Source organism: Myotis yumanensis, unplaced genomic scaffold, assembly GCF_028538775.1.
Source record: "Myotis yumanensis isolate MYYU_CA2020_CCGP unplaced genomic scaffold, mMyoYum1.0.hap1 SCAF_8, whole genome shotgun sequence".
Lineage (NCBI taxonomy): Eukaryota > Metazoa > Chordata > Mammalia > Chiroptera > Vespertilionidae > Myotis > Myotis yumanensis.
This window is the reverse complement of record NW_027223759.1, coordinates 34,720,784-34,735,132: the sequence shown is the minus strand read 5'-3', so window position 1 is coordinate 34,735,132 and position 14,349 is coordinate 34,720,784. Positions and strand designations below refer to the sequence as shown.

General features: G+C 44.0%; 1 protein-coding gene across 5 annotated transcripts in view; it reads right to left on the bottom strand.

Annotated features, from left to right (window-relative positions):
- Positions 1-959: 959 nt before the first annotated feature.
- TRAF3IP1 (TRAF3 interacting protein 1) overlaps positions 960-14,349 on the bottom strand; it is a 40,925-nt gene continuing 27,535 nt past the window's right edge. Inside the window, exons 16-17 of one of the 5 annotated variants that reach the window (XM_070422519.1) lie at positions 5,339-5,562; positions 960-4,448 (exon numbers count right to left, since the gene is read on the bottom strand). In XM_070422519.1, the coding sequence (XP_070278620.1) occupies positions 4,283-4,448; positions 5,339-5,562 (390 nt within the window). In that variant the 3' untranslated portion in view covers positions 960-4,282. The remainder of the gene's footprint in view (positions 4,449-5,338; positions 5,563-14,349) is intronic. The other 4 variants (XM_070422520.1, XM_070422518.1, XM_070422522.1 and 1 more) reach the window with 4 other exon arrangements.

Below are 14,349 nucleotides of genomic sequence, written 5' to 3'. Positions count from 1 at the left end.
CAATCAGCCTCCCTCCCTAGCTCCGTCCCAGCGGCCCCTCCACCTGCTCCCAGATCCAGCACACTGGCCGTTACCGTGGCGGGGGACTCGGGGAACACAACTGGAAGGAGCTGTTAAGGAAACAGATGATCTTAGAAGGGAGGACAGACCCCCGTTATAAGAGGGGATCTCCAGGGCCTACCCTGGCGTGGGAGGAGAGCTGATTTCTCCAGGGGCCCCTCTGCCTAGGACACTAAGAGAGCACTAGCTCCCAGTCAGAACCTAGAGGACCAAACCAGAGACCACCTCCTCCCCTGGTCTGGGGGAGGTGAATTATAAATGTTAACAATGACATAACACATATTTTTAAAAAATTAGTGAGATAAAGATGTGTAGCCCACAATTTCCATATAATAAAATATAAAGTGCTCTCTTTTGTAACTTCCATGTAGATGATTGGTTCTCATAGGCTTTTGCTGATTTTTGCTGAACTGGTGAATCCATAGCCAAACTACGGTTGCAGGTGAGAAACAAGTGTAGTTCTGACCTTCACTTACTTTAACAAGAGAAAAGCGGGAGCTGCGAGGATGTCACTTGCTCGGCAGTGACACAGGTGACGTCCTTGCTGGACTGAATGATAGTTTTTGAACACTGGAAGGAACGGCCTCCACTTTTTGTGCTGTTCATAATGAACGGCTGCAGATAAAACACACTTTTTGGTTAATGTGCATCATTACCTTTCACCCTATGGCATCTGCCCATTTCCACAGTGCGACTCCTCCCACCTTGGCCAGAAGTGACTGCACTGAGCCTGAGTCAGGAAGAGCTGGGCTGTGGCACAAAGTATTTCCGTCCTACGGGTACAAGGCACAGGCAGCCTCAAGGGCGCAGGGAACAGTAAATGTAATAAAAGAAATTAAGTGATGAGTTTTCAGTATCTACTACTCTTATTTTATTTTTTTAAATATGTTTTTATTGATTTCAGAGAGGAAGGGAGAGGGAGAGAGAAACCTCAATGATGAGAATCACTGATCGGCTGCCTCCTGCACACCCCCTACTGGCGATCAAGCCCACAACCCAGGCATGTGCCCTGACCAGGAATTGAACCGTGACCTCCTGGTTCATAGGTTGACACTCAACCACTGAGCAACACCGGCCAGGCTACTATTCTTGTTTTAACATAATGGCTTGAAAACTTCCTGGAAGTTTAATAGTCACCTGCAGCAGGAGACCAAGAGTGCAGGCCCCAGTGAGCCCGTGTCTAGGGCAGGGTCTGGGGGTTGGCAGGTGGTGGCCAAGTGTGGACATGAAGCGCCCCACAGGCTGGGTTCTGCCAGGCTCATCCTTTTGGGGGCGGGGGCGGGGAGGAAGTGAGGGGACCCCTTAACACAGTCCAACTCACCCGGGGACTACTTGGCTCTTTATAAATTGTGACCTTGTTCATTGGTGAGGAGTCCAAGACTTTTATTTTAATCCCACAAATGGTTGTTTTGGCAGGTGTGGCAGGAGGGGAAATAGCGACATGGGTGTGCAGTTTTACAGGCGACAAGAGGGCTCTGGGGGGAGCCGGGCCTGCTCTCAGCTGGGGCGCTGCAGGCCAAGAGTGCCAAGTCCACATGCTGACTCCAAGTTTTGATTTTGCAATTATCCAAATAAGCTTAATGCTTCAAATCCCTGGTTTAGGAGTTTTTATTTGAAAGTTCTATTTTTAAATGCATCCGTGTTTGTATTGAAACTGCCCCAAAGACGCCTTCCTTCAGAGCCTTAATCCCTGGAAATGGAAAACCCGCCGGAAGAATGCGGGTGCTGCTCTGCTCCCCAGGTCCCAGGTGGAGAGCAGAAGGAGGTCACCTTCGCGGTGGGTCTAGCCACAGGGGACCAATAGGTGTGAGTCCCAGTGACCAACTCAGGCTGCACAATAGCCCAGGACACTTGAGCCTCCATGGGCCCTTCCTCCATAGAAAAGATTAAAATGTTTATAACTGCATTGATAGAAAGGCAAAAATATCACATATTAAAATATTTGCTTTGACTTAAAAGTTCACTTTTGTCTTCTAAGAATTTATACACTTTCATGGGCTCCTAAAGTGCCCTGGGCCCTGACACTTAATAGTTTTTCAATATATATTTTTTTATTGATTTCAGAGAGGAAAGGAGAGGGAGAGAGAGATAGAAATATCAATGATGACAGAGAATCACTGATTGGCTGCCTCCTGCACATCCACTACTGGAGATTGAGCCCACAACCCAGTCATGTGCCCTGACCAGGAATCAAACCATGACCTCCTGGTTCATAGGTTGACACTCAACCATTGAACCACACCGGCTGGACTCAGCTAAACTTTAGAACTAAAATTATGAAGTATGGCTCCAGTATGTCCTGAAAACTTATAAACCAAAGTAGAGAAAACATTTAATAATCCCAATTGTGTAGTTTATCAAAATAATAAGCAACACCAGGATTTAACTCATCTATAAGACACAGTTATAATCAGACTTTCTAAAGCTTCATGAATGATCTTAAAATTTGATAAATGCTTGTCTTATAAAACTTCAATTTATACAGAAAAGAAGCAAATGTCACAATATGAATGAAAAGGGACATTTCCCTGAACTTTCTTCAAAGAAAAAAAGGACATTCAAAAATTTAAAAAATCCAAATGCTTGTAAACTTCTTCCAGGTATGAACTGAATTGCACAACCCATATATTTATAGAAAAAATACGATTATTTTTAATGATTTATGTATAAAAGAAAAAATAAATTTTATGGTACAATTTGAAAGACTACTTCATACAAAATTTTACCCACATACAATGTATGTAATTTTTTGCAACAAAAATTCTAGTCATATATACAAATTCATAGAGGGCAGACATCTTATCTTGAAGCAAAACAGGGCCATTTGGGATTGTGGCTAAGTCATTCAATTTAGTAGAAAACAGATTGTACGTATATGAAGGACTAGTTAGCTAGAATGCCTCCCCGCCTCCAATAAACTGTTTAGTATAATTAGATCAAACAGAACTTTACGGTGCACTTTAGAAAGGAGAAAAAGACCAGTGTTTCTAAATGGCAGATCTTGGTAATCTGATCTTGAACTTACTCAGCTTAGAAAATCATATAACTACCTTAGTAAAAGATTTATTTTGGAAATCACACTAAGAAAAATCCAAGCTGTGCCATTTGCGTTAGCCCTCAGAGAAACAAAACTTCCTCAGGCAATTCCAACACTTAACCAGCACTCCTTGGTTTACATAATAAATACAGCATCTAGAAATAAAAGTATCAGGACCAGTAAGTACATCTCTGAATGGTGAAACCCTTTATATACAAACTTGAAGACATGTACGGTATTGTATGTAAATGAAAAACTAAATATAAACCATATTTTAAAAAATTTGGCTTTAAAAAATAATTTCCTCCCCCCATAAAAAGGTCTTATAAAAAAATTGGTAAATTGTGCCTCCTTTTAAGTCTTCCTTCCTCAGATTCCCCTAAACTATCCATCTCTCGGTGCACAGGTGCACAGGCCCGTCCGAAGGGAAGACGTCCTGCCGGGCCACACAAGCGCCCACCTGGGGAAGCACAGGGCTGACGCCAAAGAAAGTGAGGATGGCCGGGACAAACTCATGTCCAGACAATGTCATGACGGCCACACTGAAATCACCTTCTTAAATGTAGGAACTTTACAGGTTAGAAACACAAGCAAAAGATAACAGGAACCAATAAGAAAGTTACATAAAGAATTATATACAATTATGAAGAGGTTTAAAGAGTTCACCTGCATCCTTATAAAAATACACCCTTTTAACCCTTTTCAAGTGCAAATGGATTAAAAATATAATCCATTCGTGTTCAGGCCACATTCTATTTATAAAGTGCCTCAAAAAGCATAGTATCCTTCATCCAGTGTCTGACTTGCAGAAGTCCTCACCAAACCTGAAACTGAAATCTATGACCATTGTTCACCTTGGTATGCCAACAGCACTCCTGCCAGAGAACGTCAGTGCAGAACTAACCTCCACAGGCTGCTGCGGACAGAACATGCCTGCAAAGAAATTCCCACCGGTGTCTGGAAGAGCTGTTTATAACTAGCGAGCAGCCTAGCCCGAGGAAGGTAGAAAACATGGTCTTTTATACACTGAATGTGCCTACAGTTTTGAAAGCTCTGAAAATTAGCTGGATAACAGTATAAATTGTTCTTTTTTTTGCAAATTGAGAGTTAAAGAGAAATAATGTTCTATCTGCCTTTTTATTTTCAAACTGAGGATGACTTCAAATCTTTGAAATTTTTTAGCTTTCACCTTCTTGAACTCAGATTGATACTGTACACCATTTTCTGAATTTTCTCCTCGTTCTTCAGGATGTTGGCCTTCACGGCACAGATCTTGTCCTGCTGGTCCTTAATCAGCTGCTCCAGCTCCGCCAGCTCCACCTTCAAGGGTTCCACGGCACTGTCCGTGATACTGACGGGAACAAAACCAGCAGCTCATAAGTATCCCATCTCATTTTAGATTTGCTTCTTAATTAAAACACTGAAAGACTACAAAAGTGCTTATCTCATCCAAAGAAAAAGGGTAAAAATCTAAGTGTACATGATAATGACATGAAGGGACAGAAACCTCATGCCTGGGGAAGATCCACTCATTTTCACATCCCGCCACAGCCAAAAGTGAAGTCAAACATGAAATTTATACAAAGGAGGCTAGTATTTCTTCCTTTTTTCCACTGATTTTTTTAGAGCGTGACCGGGAGGGAGGTAAGGAGAGAGAGAAACATTGATGCCTCCCTCACACGCCCCCACCAGGTCGGGATCGAACCTGCAACCTAGGTATATGCCCTTGATGGGGAATCAAACCCAAGACTCTTCAGTGAATGGGCTGACGCTCTAACCACTGAACACGCTGGCCAGGACAAAAACACAACAGTTGATACAGTTACATGCATCCTAGATTCACTGATTATAAATACCGAATATCAAACATTGTTCTAAAATAATCTTTTTAATGACTATTACATTTCTTTTATAGTAGCAATTTCAAAATGGGTTCACTAGCAGTTCTTTTAGAGTAAAAAAATAAAATACTTTTGAACTGCAAACAGATAAAATTTGGGGAATTTTGATAAAACACATGAAAAATATGGTATCCAAATTGCAAAGTTTCCTCTATCTTTTAATGCCTAAATCTGTTTTGTGTATGAACATTAACTGCAAATCTCTTCTAACTGCTACAAAAAAAAATGCACACCCTGATGGGAATGAGGAACCAAGATGATAGGGGCGCCCAGAGGCCTGCAGACTTGGGGGAGTCCTGACACCGCCCCACACCCCCTCCACCCGGACCCCGCCCCTGACCTCTGCTCCTTCTGCAGGGCCTCGGCATGCTGCTGGTTCTCCTGATGCCACAGCTGCAGCTCGTTCTGCATGGCGTCCGCGTCCTCCTGGAGGTAGTCCATGATTTTGCCCAGGGGCAGCGCACTCTTGCACAGCGTCTGGATGGACAGGCGGAGCTTCTCTATCTCCTTGGAAACGATGTCCTTCTCCTTCTTCCACGCTGACTCCAAGGCAAGGGACTTCTCCTACCATCAGCGGGAGAAGAGGAAAGAAACATCCTCAGTCTTATGGCAGGAGGGCACGGGAGTGGGTTGCCGGTTCAATGCCAGGTCAGGGCTCATACCTAGGTTGTGGGTTCCATCCCCCGTGGGGATGTGTAAGGGAGGCAACCCATGCAAGTTTCTCTCCCGCCGCCCCCTTTCCCCCTTCCATCCTCCTTCTCCCCCTTCCTCTCTCTAAACTTAGAAAACATATCCTCAGGTGAGGATTTTTTTAAAGTTCCTTGTTTTCATATACTGAGAACGCCTGTGTTCAAGTTACAGCAGAAGAGCAGACATGGACTATAGAGTGTGCTGTTCACCCAGAAATATTCCAGCATCAAACTCCTTCATAAAGCACGTGTTAACTTTCCCACACTCACAGAAAAGCACAGGAAACATGGGTGCAGCGTTAACAAATGATAAAGTGACACGGTTTTAACTCCCTTGACCCTATACCCTACTATCTATTATTATTTTTCTATACTCTAATTTTTTGAAAACTGGTTTAGGGCTTTTGCATTAAATTCTGTAGTGAGAGTTATGTTCAATTCTACTTGCTTAACTGGTTTTAATGCTCAGCTTAATTCATTTCATCCACGCCAATGCTGCCCAATAGAAATATGTGGACCACATAGACAATTTAACATTTTCCAAGAGTTTCGTTTAAAAATAAGTGGGTGGGGAATAACCAAGATGGCGGCATAGGTAAATACCGGAGACTGCTGCCGCAAACAACCACTTCAAAAATACAACTAAAAGACGGAACAGACATCACCCAGAACCACAGGAAAGCTGGCTGAGGAGAGACTCTTCAACTAGAAGGAAAGAGAACAGCATACCGAAGCTCAGAAGAGGCGCAGTGTGGAAAATATAAAGGTACCAAGGTGCGCACAAAGCGGGCTGGTGGCTGAGGGCCCGGTTGTCGTTTTCAATCAGGAGGGAGTCTCAGACTCTGGGCTCCAGATCCGGGCGAGTCTCTAGGGACTCAGACTCAGATGGGAGAAGTGGGATTGTCTGGCATCAGTTGGAATCTGAGGGCAGCCTTCTCGCCGAGGTTTGCAGTGGCGGCTGGGGTTCTGAGAAGCAGAGCCTCTAGGACCGGGACTGAGAGCAGCCATAACTGCTCCCTCCACCCGCCCTGTTGATCCCGCCCCACCCAAGCCCTGTGCAGAGCCATTTGCTGGATCGCCTCAGGCAAAGGCTAGATTAGCACCTCCCCAGAGGACAGAAGTTTTCCACACAGCTGATTCTCACAGCCGGTCAGCCTGGTGGTCAAATCCCTCTAGTATTAAATACAACAATCAGGGCTTAACTACAACAAGACTGCGCACAAAGACTACTAGGGGGTGTACCAAGAAAGTGTAAAAAATTCGGAGACAAAGAAACAGGACAAAACTATCAAGGGAGGATATTGAGTTCAGAACCACACTTTTGAGGTCTCTCAAGAGGCTTCTAGAGTCTGTCAATAAACTTGATGAGATGTACAGGAAATCTAATGAGACCCTTGATGTTGTGATAAAGGACCATCTAGAAAGTAAGCATACACTGACTGAAATAAAGAATATTATACAGACTCCCAACAGCAGACCAGAGGAGGGCAAGAATCAAGTCAAAGATTTAAAATGCGAAGAAGCGAGAAACACCCAACCAGAAAAGCAAAATGAAAAAAGAACCCAAAAATACGAAGATAGTGTAAGGAGCCTCTGGGACAGCTTCAAACGTACCAACATCAGAATTATAGGGGTACCAGAAGATGAGAGAGAGCAAGATATTGAAAACCTATTTGAAGAAATAATGACAGAAAACTTCCCCCACCTGGTGAAAGAAATGGACTTACAGGTCCAGGAAGCGCAGAGAACCCCAAACAAAAGGAATCCAAAGAGGACCACACCAAGACACATCATAATTAAAATGCCAAGAGCAAAAGACAAAGAGAGAATCTTAAAAGCAGCAAGAGAAAGAAACTCAGTTACCTACAAGGGAATACCCATACGACTGTCAGCTGATTTCTCAACAGAAACTTTGCAGGCCAGAAGGGAGTGGCAAGAAATATTCAAAGTGATGAATAGCAAGAACCTACAACCAAGATTACTTTATCCAGCAAAGCTATCATTCAGAATTGAAGGTCAGATAAAAAGCTTCACAGATAAGGAAAAGCTAAAGGAGTTCATCACCACTAAACCAGTATTATACGAAATGCTGAAAGGTATCCTTTAAGAAGAGGAAGAAGAAGAAAAAGGTAAAGATACAAATAGTGAACAACAAACATGCATCTATCAACAAGTGAATCTAAGAATCAAGTGAATAAATAATCTGATGTACAGAATGAACTGGTGATTATAATGAATCAGGGACATAGAAAGGGAATGGACAGACTATTCTTGGGGGGGAAAGGGGAATGGGAGATGCGGGCAGAGACTGGACAAAAATCGTGCACCTATGGATGAGGACAGTGGGTGAGGAGTGAGGGCGGAGGGTGGGGCGGGAACTGGGAGGAGGGGAGTTATGGGGGGGAAAAAAAGAGGAACAAATGTAATCTAAACAATAAAGATTTAAAAATAAATAAAATAAAATAAAATAAATAAAAATAAGTGGGTGAAATTAATTTCAAAAAATTTATTTAACTCAATATATCCAAAATATTGTTTCAACATATAGTTAGTATAAAAATTACTAACAGGATTTTATGTCCTTCTTTCCTTCTGTCTTTGAAATCAGCTGTGTATTTCACCCTTGAGGCGCCTCAGCATGGATCTGCCACTTTTCAAGTGTCCCAGTGCCACCTGTGACGAGGGTCAGCACAGGGCCACCCTCTGCCCTTCCAATACTGTGCGTTCCCTTTGTACCCAGAACATAACAGCGCTGAGTGCCGACTCGCAGCAGGTTAAGCTTCTTGCTTTCATGGAAGTACCACAGTGCCTCTAAAATAGCATGCTTTATGTTTAATGTCACACTAATCTAGGTCAGACGCTGTTTTAACTTCATTCCTATCACACTACTCTTGGAAATCTGTATTACTGTCCAAACTACAAATTTCCAAGTTGTGGCAGAAAACCAGAGCTAGAGAGCTGAGCCGGGCCCCCACTGCCAGGGCCTGCAGTCAGGACGGCTGCACTGCAGGGGCTAAAAGCTCCACCCAGCAGATTCTGTGGGGCTCACCGAGGCCATGGCCCCTCCTCCCCATGGCCTCTCCTCACTGTGCCCTGACCCTAGAAGCCTGGTGGGAAATGTCCGTTACGCCTCCTAACGAAGACGAGTCCTCAGTAGTTTGAAGGACCTTGTCTGCAGACCTCTTCAAACTACTGAGGGCTAGTCTTCCGTTGCTGGGCCCACGGTCACCAGGCAGCTCCAGCTTCTGTAACATGGGACCGAGTCCCTGCTGTTTTCCCAACGACTGCTTTCCCGACCACCTGCACTTTCCCAAGCTTCACCCACGTTACACTCAGTCTGACTAAACCCAACCTGAATTCCAGTTCTATCCACTGATTTTCATCCTGTGGCTAATGTGACGTCAACTCCTCACACATTCCTTAATGTGTCAGTTAATATATTTAAATACCAGGTCTACACCACTTAGTAACTGAATCTACACCTACAGACTTAGGCTGTCAAAGTCAATCAAACTGAACATACTTTGCCCTAGCCGGTTTGTCTCAGTGGATAGAGTGTTGTTGGCCTTGGGACTAAAGGGTCCCAGGTTAGATCCCCGTCACTTACCTGGGTTGTGGGTTCACTCCTCTCAGGGTGCACAGGGGAGGCAACTAGTCAATGTCTCTCTCTCACATCCATGTTTCTCTCTCTCCTTCTCCTCCCCCCTCCCTTCCACTCTCCTGAAAAGCAATATCCTCAGATGAGGATTAACAACAACAACCAAAAAAACCTTTAAAAAAAAAAAAGAAAGTATGAAATTTACATTCAATTAGAATAGATATAACATGAAAAAAAGACTGAAAAATCAGAAGAGTACAATCTTCACACCATCCCCAAAAGTGAGTTAACCACCTTTGAAATCACTGGTTATTATTCCGAAGCATCTTCATTTACAAAGTTTAAAACACAAGTATTTTTAAAGTATAACTAACACTAATAAAAGTGCTTTTCTGGTTGTTTTTCAAAAACTTCATAAATCTGAAGAAAAAAATGTTGGCATGAACTAATATCTTACTATTAGCAAAGTTTAATATTTCCTCTTGAAAAGGGAACAAATAAGTCAGGATAATGAAAAAAATGCTCAAAGCAGTCTGATTCACATATTTATTTTATAATATATTATTCAATCCATTAGTACACTAAGAAATGGCTTTTCTTCCAACAAAACTTCAAAGACAGGCTGGAGAGATGCCCAGATTACAAATATGTATTTCCTTAGCATTGAAAAAAAAAAGGCTCCCTCCAAAAAAAGTAAAAAGTACTAAGACTAAGGGCACACTCTAACTCATATGTGAAAAGCAGAGAAAACACCTAGTATTTGAATTTGTTGTGTTGTTGTTAATCCTTACCCGAGGATATTTTTCCAATCACTTTTAGAGAGAGTGGTAGGGAAGGGGAGGAGAGAGAGAAAAACATCTATGTCAGAGAGATACATCGATTGGTTGCCTCTGACATGCACCCCTACTGGGGCTGGGGATTGAACCTGCAATCCGGGTACATGCCCTTGACTGGAATCAAAACCGAGACCCTTCAGTATATGGGACAATGCTCTAACCACTGAGTACACCACCCAGGACTAGTATTTGAATTTTTAGAGATAGCAGATATGCAAGTAATATTATGATTACTTTGTATAAATCAATAATAACAGGCAACTACAGCCCACGGGCACTGAGTACATTACAATTACCTCCCCAGGAAGTCCCAGGGTGTACTGAAGCCCAGCCCCAAAGTGTAGAAGGTAGAACTGTGCAAGCACTCTAAGCTTTTACAAACACCGATCACAGCCAGGCCAAGAAGAAAGGCTCACTTCCAAATAATCAATATCACGTAGACCATGTTCTCTGAATGAGCAATTATGTTAGGTACTGTCAATAAAAAGACTTTTCAGCTCTGGTCATGTGGCTCAGTTAACTGGAGCATCGTCCCATACACCAAAAGGTCTCAGGTTCGATTCCCAGTCAGGGCACATGCCCGGATTGCAGGTTTGATGCCCAGCCCTGGTCAGGGCATGTACAGGAGGCAACCAATCAGTGTTTCTCTCTCCCCGCCACTTTAACCTCTAAAAAAATCAATGAATATGTCCTTGGGTGAATATTTAAAAAGAAAAAAGACTTTAAAAAAAAGACTTTTTAAAAAGTCTTATATTTGAAAGCTAAAGAACAGACTCCTAAGTAGTCTACATGTCTAAAAGAAATAACAACAAAGGACTTCATATTAAAATTTAAGAAAATTTAATATTAATTTGTTATTTAAGAAATTTAAAATTCAAGGTTAAAGCATGCTTAAAGAGAAATGTATAGTCGTGAATATATTAATTTTTAAAATGACAAAAACTAAAAATAAATGAGCTAAGTTTTACACAAGAGGCTAGAAAAAATAAATGCGTAAAGAAATTAAAAGGGCCTTAGCTGGTTTGGCTCAGTGGATAGAGCGTTGGCCTGCGGACTGAAGGGTCCCGGCTTCGATTCTGGTCATGGGCACATGCCCGGGTTGTGAGCTCTATCCCCAGTAGGGGGCGTGCAGAAGGCAGCCGATCAATGATTCTCTCTCATCACTGATGTTTCTATCTCTCTCTCCCTCTCCCTTCCTCTTTGAAATCAATAAAAATATATTTTTTTAAAAAAGAAATTAAAAGAAAAAAGAGCAGAAATCACTGAAATGAAAACAACACAAAAGTGAGTATCTACAAAACCAAAGTTAATTCTTTGCTAGGGAGTGCCTACTTCAGTAGTTTTACAAAAGTCTCCTCAAGGGGAAAAAAAAAAGATGACATTTCCAGAAGGAAAGGAAAACTGCAACTATGATATATTTTTAAATCATAAAGTATACTTCAAACATGTTCTTGCCATGACTTTGGAAAACATGAATGAAACGAACAACTTCCTGGAGAAGCGCCGTGGAGAGACTGCTGGTCAACCCTGTTTCTGACCTCTGAGAAGCTTCCTGCCACTGAGAGCAGCCACATGTGGTAGACGTGCTAGTTCCAGAAATCCTCAGCCCCAGCCAGGCAGGCAGCCTCCTCCACTGACCCATGTGCCTTGCAAATATTATCATTTCTGAGTGTGCCAGGCAGTGAGGAAACCTGGCAAGTTTTAGTCTGTGTTAATGGAACCCTTGATGGTTAGCCAAGCAAACTGATGCCGGCAATAAAAATGTCACTTCATGGTTCCCTCAGTGACAAAAATGTGGCCAACATAATGTAAGTGGAAGTGGTGTACACAACTCCCAATCAATAGCCTGAGAGAGAAGGGGTGTGCCCTTCTCCTACCTCCCTTTTCCTCCTTCCTTCTGGCTGGAATGCAGTCCTGAAGGCTGGAACTGGGCAGCCATCTGGGCCCAGGAGGTGCCCTGAGGCATGGAGGTCAGGAGGAAAGAGGTGGAAGGCGTCTCGGTCACTGCCACTCCAGGCTCTGGCGCATGCGCTAAAGCACTTTCTACCTCATGTAAGCCACTACTGTTCCGGATCTTTCCTTCACTCGCAGTTCAACTTGATCCTGATTCAAATACTAATTACCAAAAGAAACTAAAAAGGAAACAGGAAAACAGAATTACCCACTAAGGAAGCTGATTGGTAAAAGGGACAGAAAGGACCAGTGTGAGAGGAGGGCAGCCAGCCACCTCGGGACTTCAACAGCACTGAGTGAGAAGAGCAGGAACCAGCAACCGGACGGCAGGATCCTTAGCCACAGAAGAAACTCGAAGTAGAACCACAACAAGTTACGAAGGCTGACCACTCCAGTCCCAGCCTGGAGGCAGGCCCCTCCACTGGGCTGGGGACACAGCGAGGAATGGCAGGACAATGCCTGGCCTGTGGAAAGGACTCTGAGAGGCTGAAATTCCACAGCCACACACAGCAGGCCAGCAGGTCGGCCTCCTTCAGTGGAGCAAACAGTGCTCTCACGTGAAGCCTCGGGCAGCACATTTCTCCTATGAGCATCTATGGCAGTGGTTCTCAACCTTGGCTGCACAATAGAATCACCTGGGAATCTTTTTAAAATCCTGATTTCTGGGCCTCATCCTCCGGAAATTCTGTTTCTTTGTTATGGGGTGGGGCCACAACATTAGTAACAAAGAAACAGAATTTCCGGAAGATGAGGCCCAGAAATCAGGATTTTAAAAAGCTTCCCAGGCGATTCTAATGTGCAGCCAAGGTTGAGAACCACTTATCTAAAGGCTCCCCCTGGTGGTATTCTCACTGCATGGTTCTCGTAGGCTATTTCAGGCCACATCTCCACGACAAACCAGGTCATTTTAAGGAGAATTATCTAAAACAACCATTAAATCGTGTGTGTGAGTATGTGTAAAACATGGGAATTGTGGCTGCTGATACAAACAAGAAATTGTTTTCTGTAAAAAACACACAATAAATATTTATTGTTATTTTTTTAAGTGAATGTAACAGAAACCTAGACATGACATCTGCGGCACACTGCCTGGCCTGCAGGTGTTCACCCCAGGGTCACATGCCTAAGGGGCAGTGGCAGGCAGGAGGCTGTGGGTCCCAACAAAGCCTCATCACACACTGAGAAAGACTGCTGGGAGGCCCGATACCAGGAGCCAGACTTGAAAGTTCCCCTAACCCAGTGGTCGGCAAACTTATTAGTCAACAGAGCCAAATATCAACAGTACAACAACTGAAATTTCTTTTGAGAGCCAAATTTTTTAAACTTAAACTATATAGGTAGGTACATTGTTATTAACTTAATTAGGGTACTCCTAAGGCTTAGGAAGAGCCACACTCAAGGGGCCAAAGAGCCGCATGTGGCTCTCGAGCCGGTTTGCTTTTTTTTTTTTTTTTTTTTTTTTTTTTTAGTGGGAGCTGGTTGAATAGTCTTTATTAACAAACGGGATATCCAAGGCCACTACATTGAGGAGGGGTAGGGACAGGGAGGGAACAGGGCTACTTGCTGCTCACACTATATACAGATGCAAGCAAGGGGGTGTGGAGGCCAGAGCTCCATGCTCCCTCCCTCCAACAGGAAAGGACAGAGGCTAGAAGAGATGAGGGCTGGAAAGGGAGAAATGTTTTGGCTGGCGGCGTCCCCCTTCCATTCCCTGGGGTTTGGGAGGAGGGGAATCATTAAAGTGCTTTCAGAAAATGAGGAAATGGTCCCTGCCCCTGGAGTGGCTGGTGACCCCCCTAAAACCTAGGGCCCAGTGACACCCCCTCAGGGTCTGGTACATTCAAGGGGGAAGCCGGCTCCCCTGATGTGCAAATAAGGGGCCCAGGGCCCTGCCCAGTCAGCAGCAGTGGGGTACGGGGTCCAAGCCCCAAGCACTCTCCTCTTAAGTGGAGAAAAAGGGGGACGGGGCTAAGCCCACTCGATTCCTGTGAAGGGGAAGCTGTGCCTCTCTCCAGAAGATGGGACAGGTACAGTTTTGGGGAAGAGAACATGTTGGGGAAGAAGGTGGTCATGTGATCACAAAAGCATCAAGGGTCAGAGGTCACGTTCCCAGCAGGCTCCAGTGAATCAAACCAGTCAAAGCAAAAGCCCAAGGAGAGGGAAACCTCTCGATCAGCCAGCGCCAGGCGGCCTGCTCCTGACTTCACACAACGAAGGGATGGACGAGGCAGGAAGGGGAGAGCCATGGAGTCAGAGCAGAGCAGGCCCTGGCCCT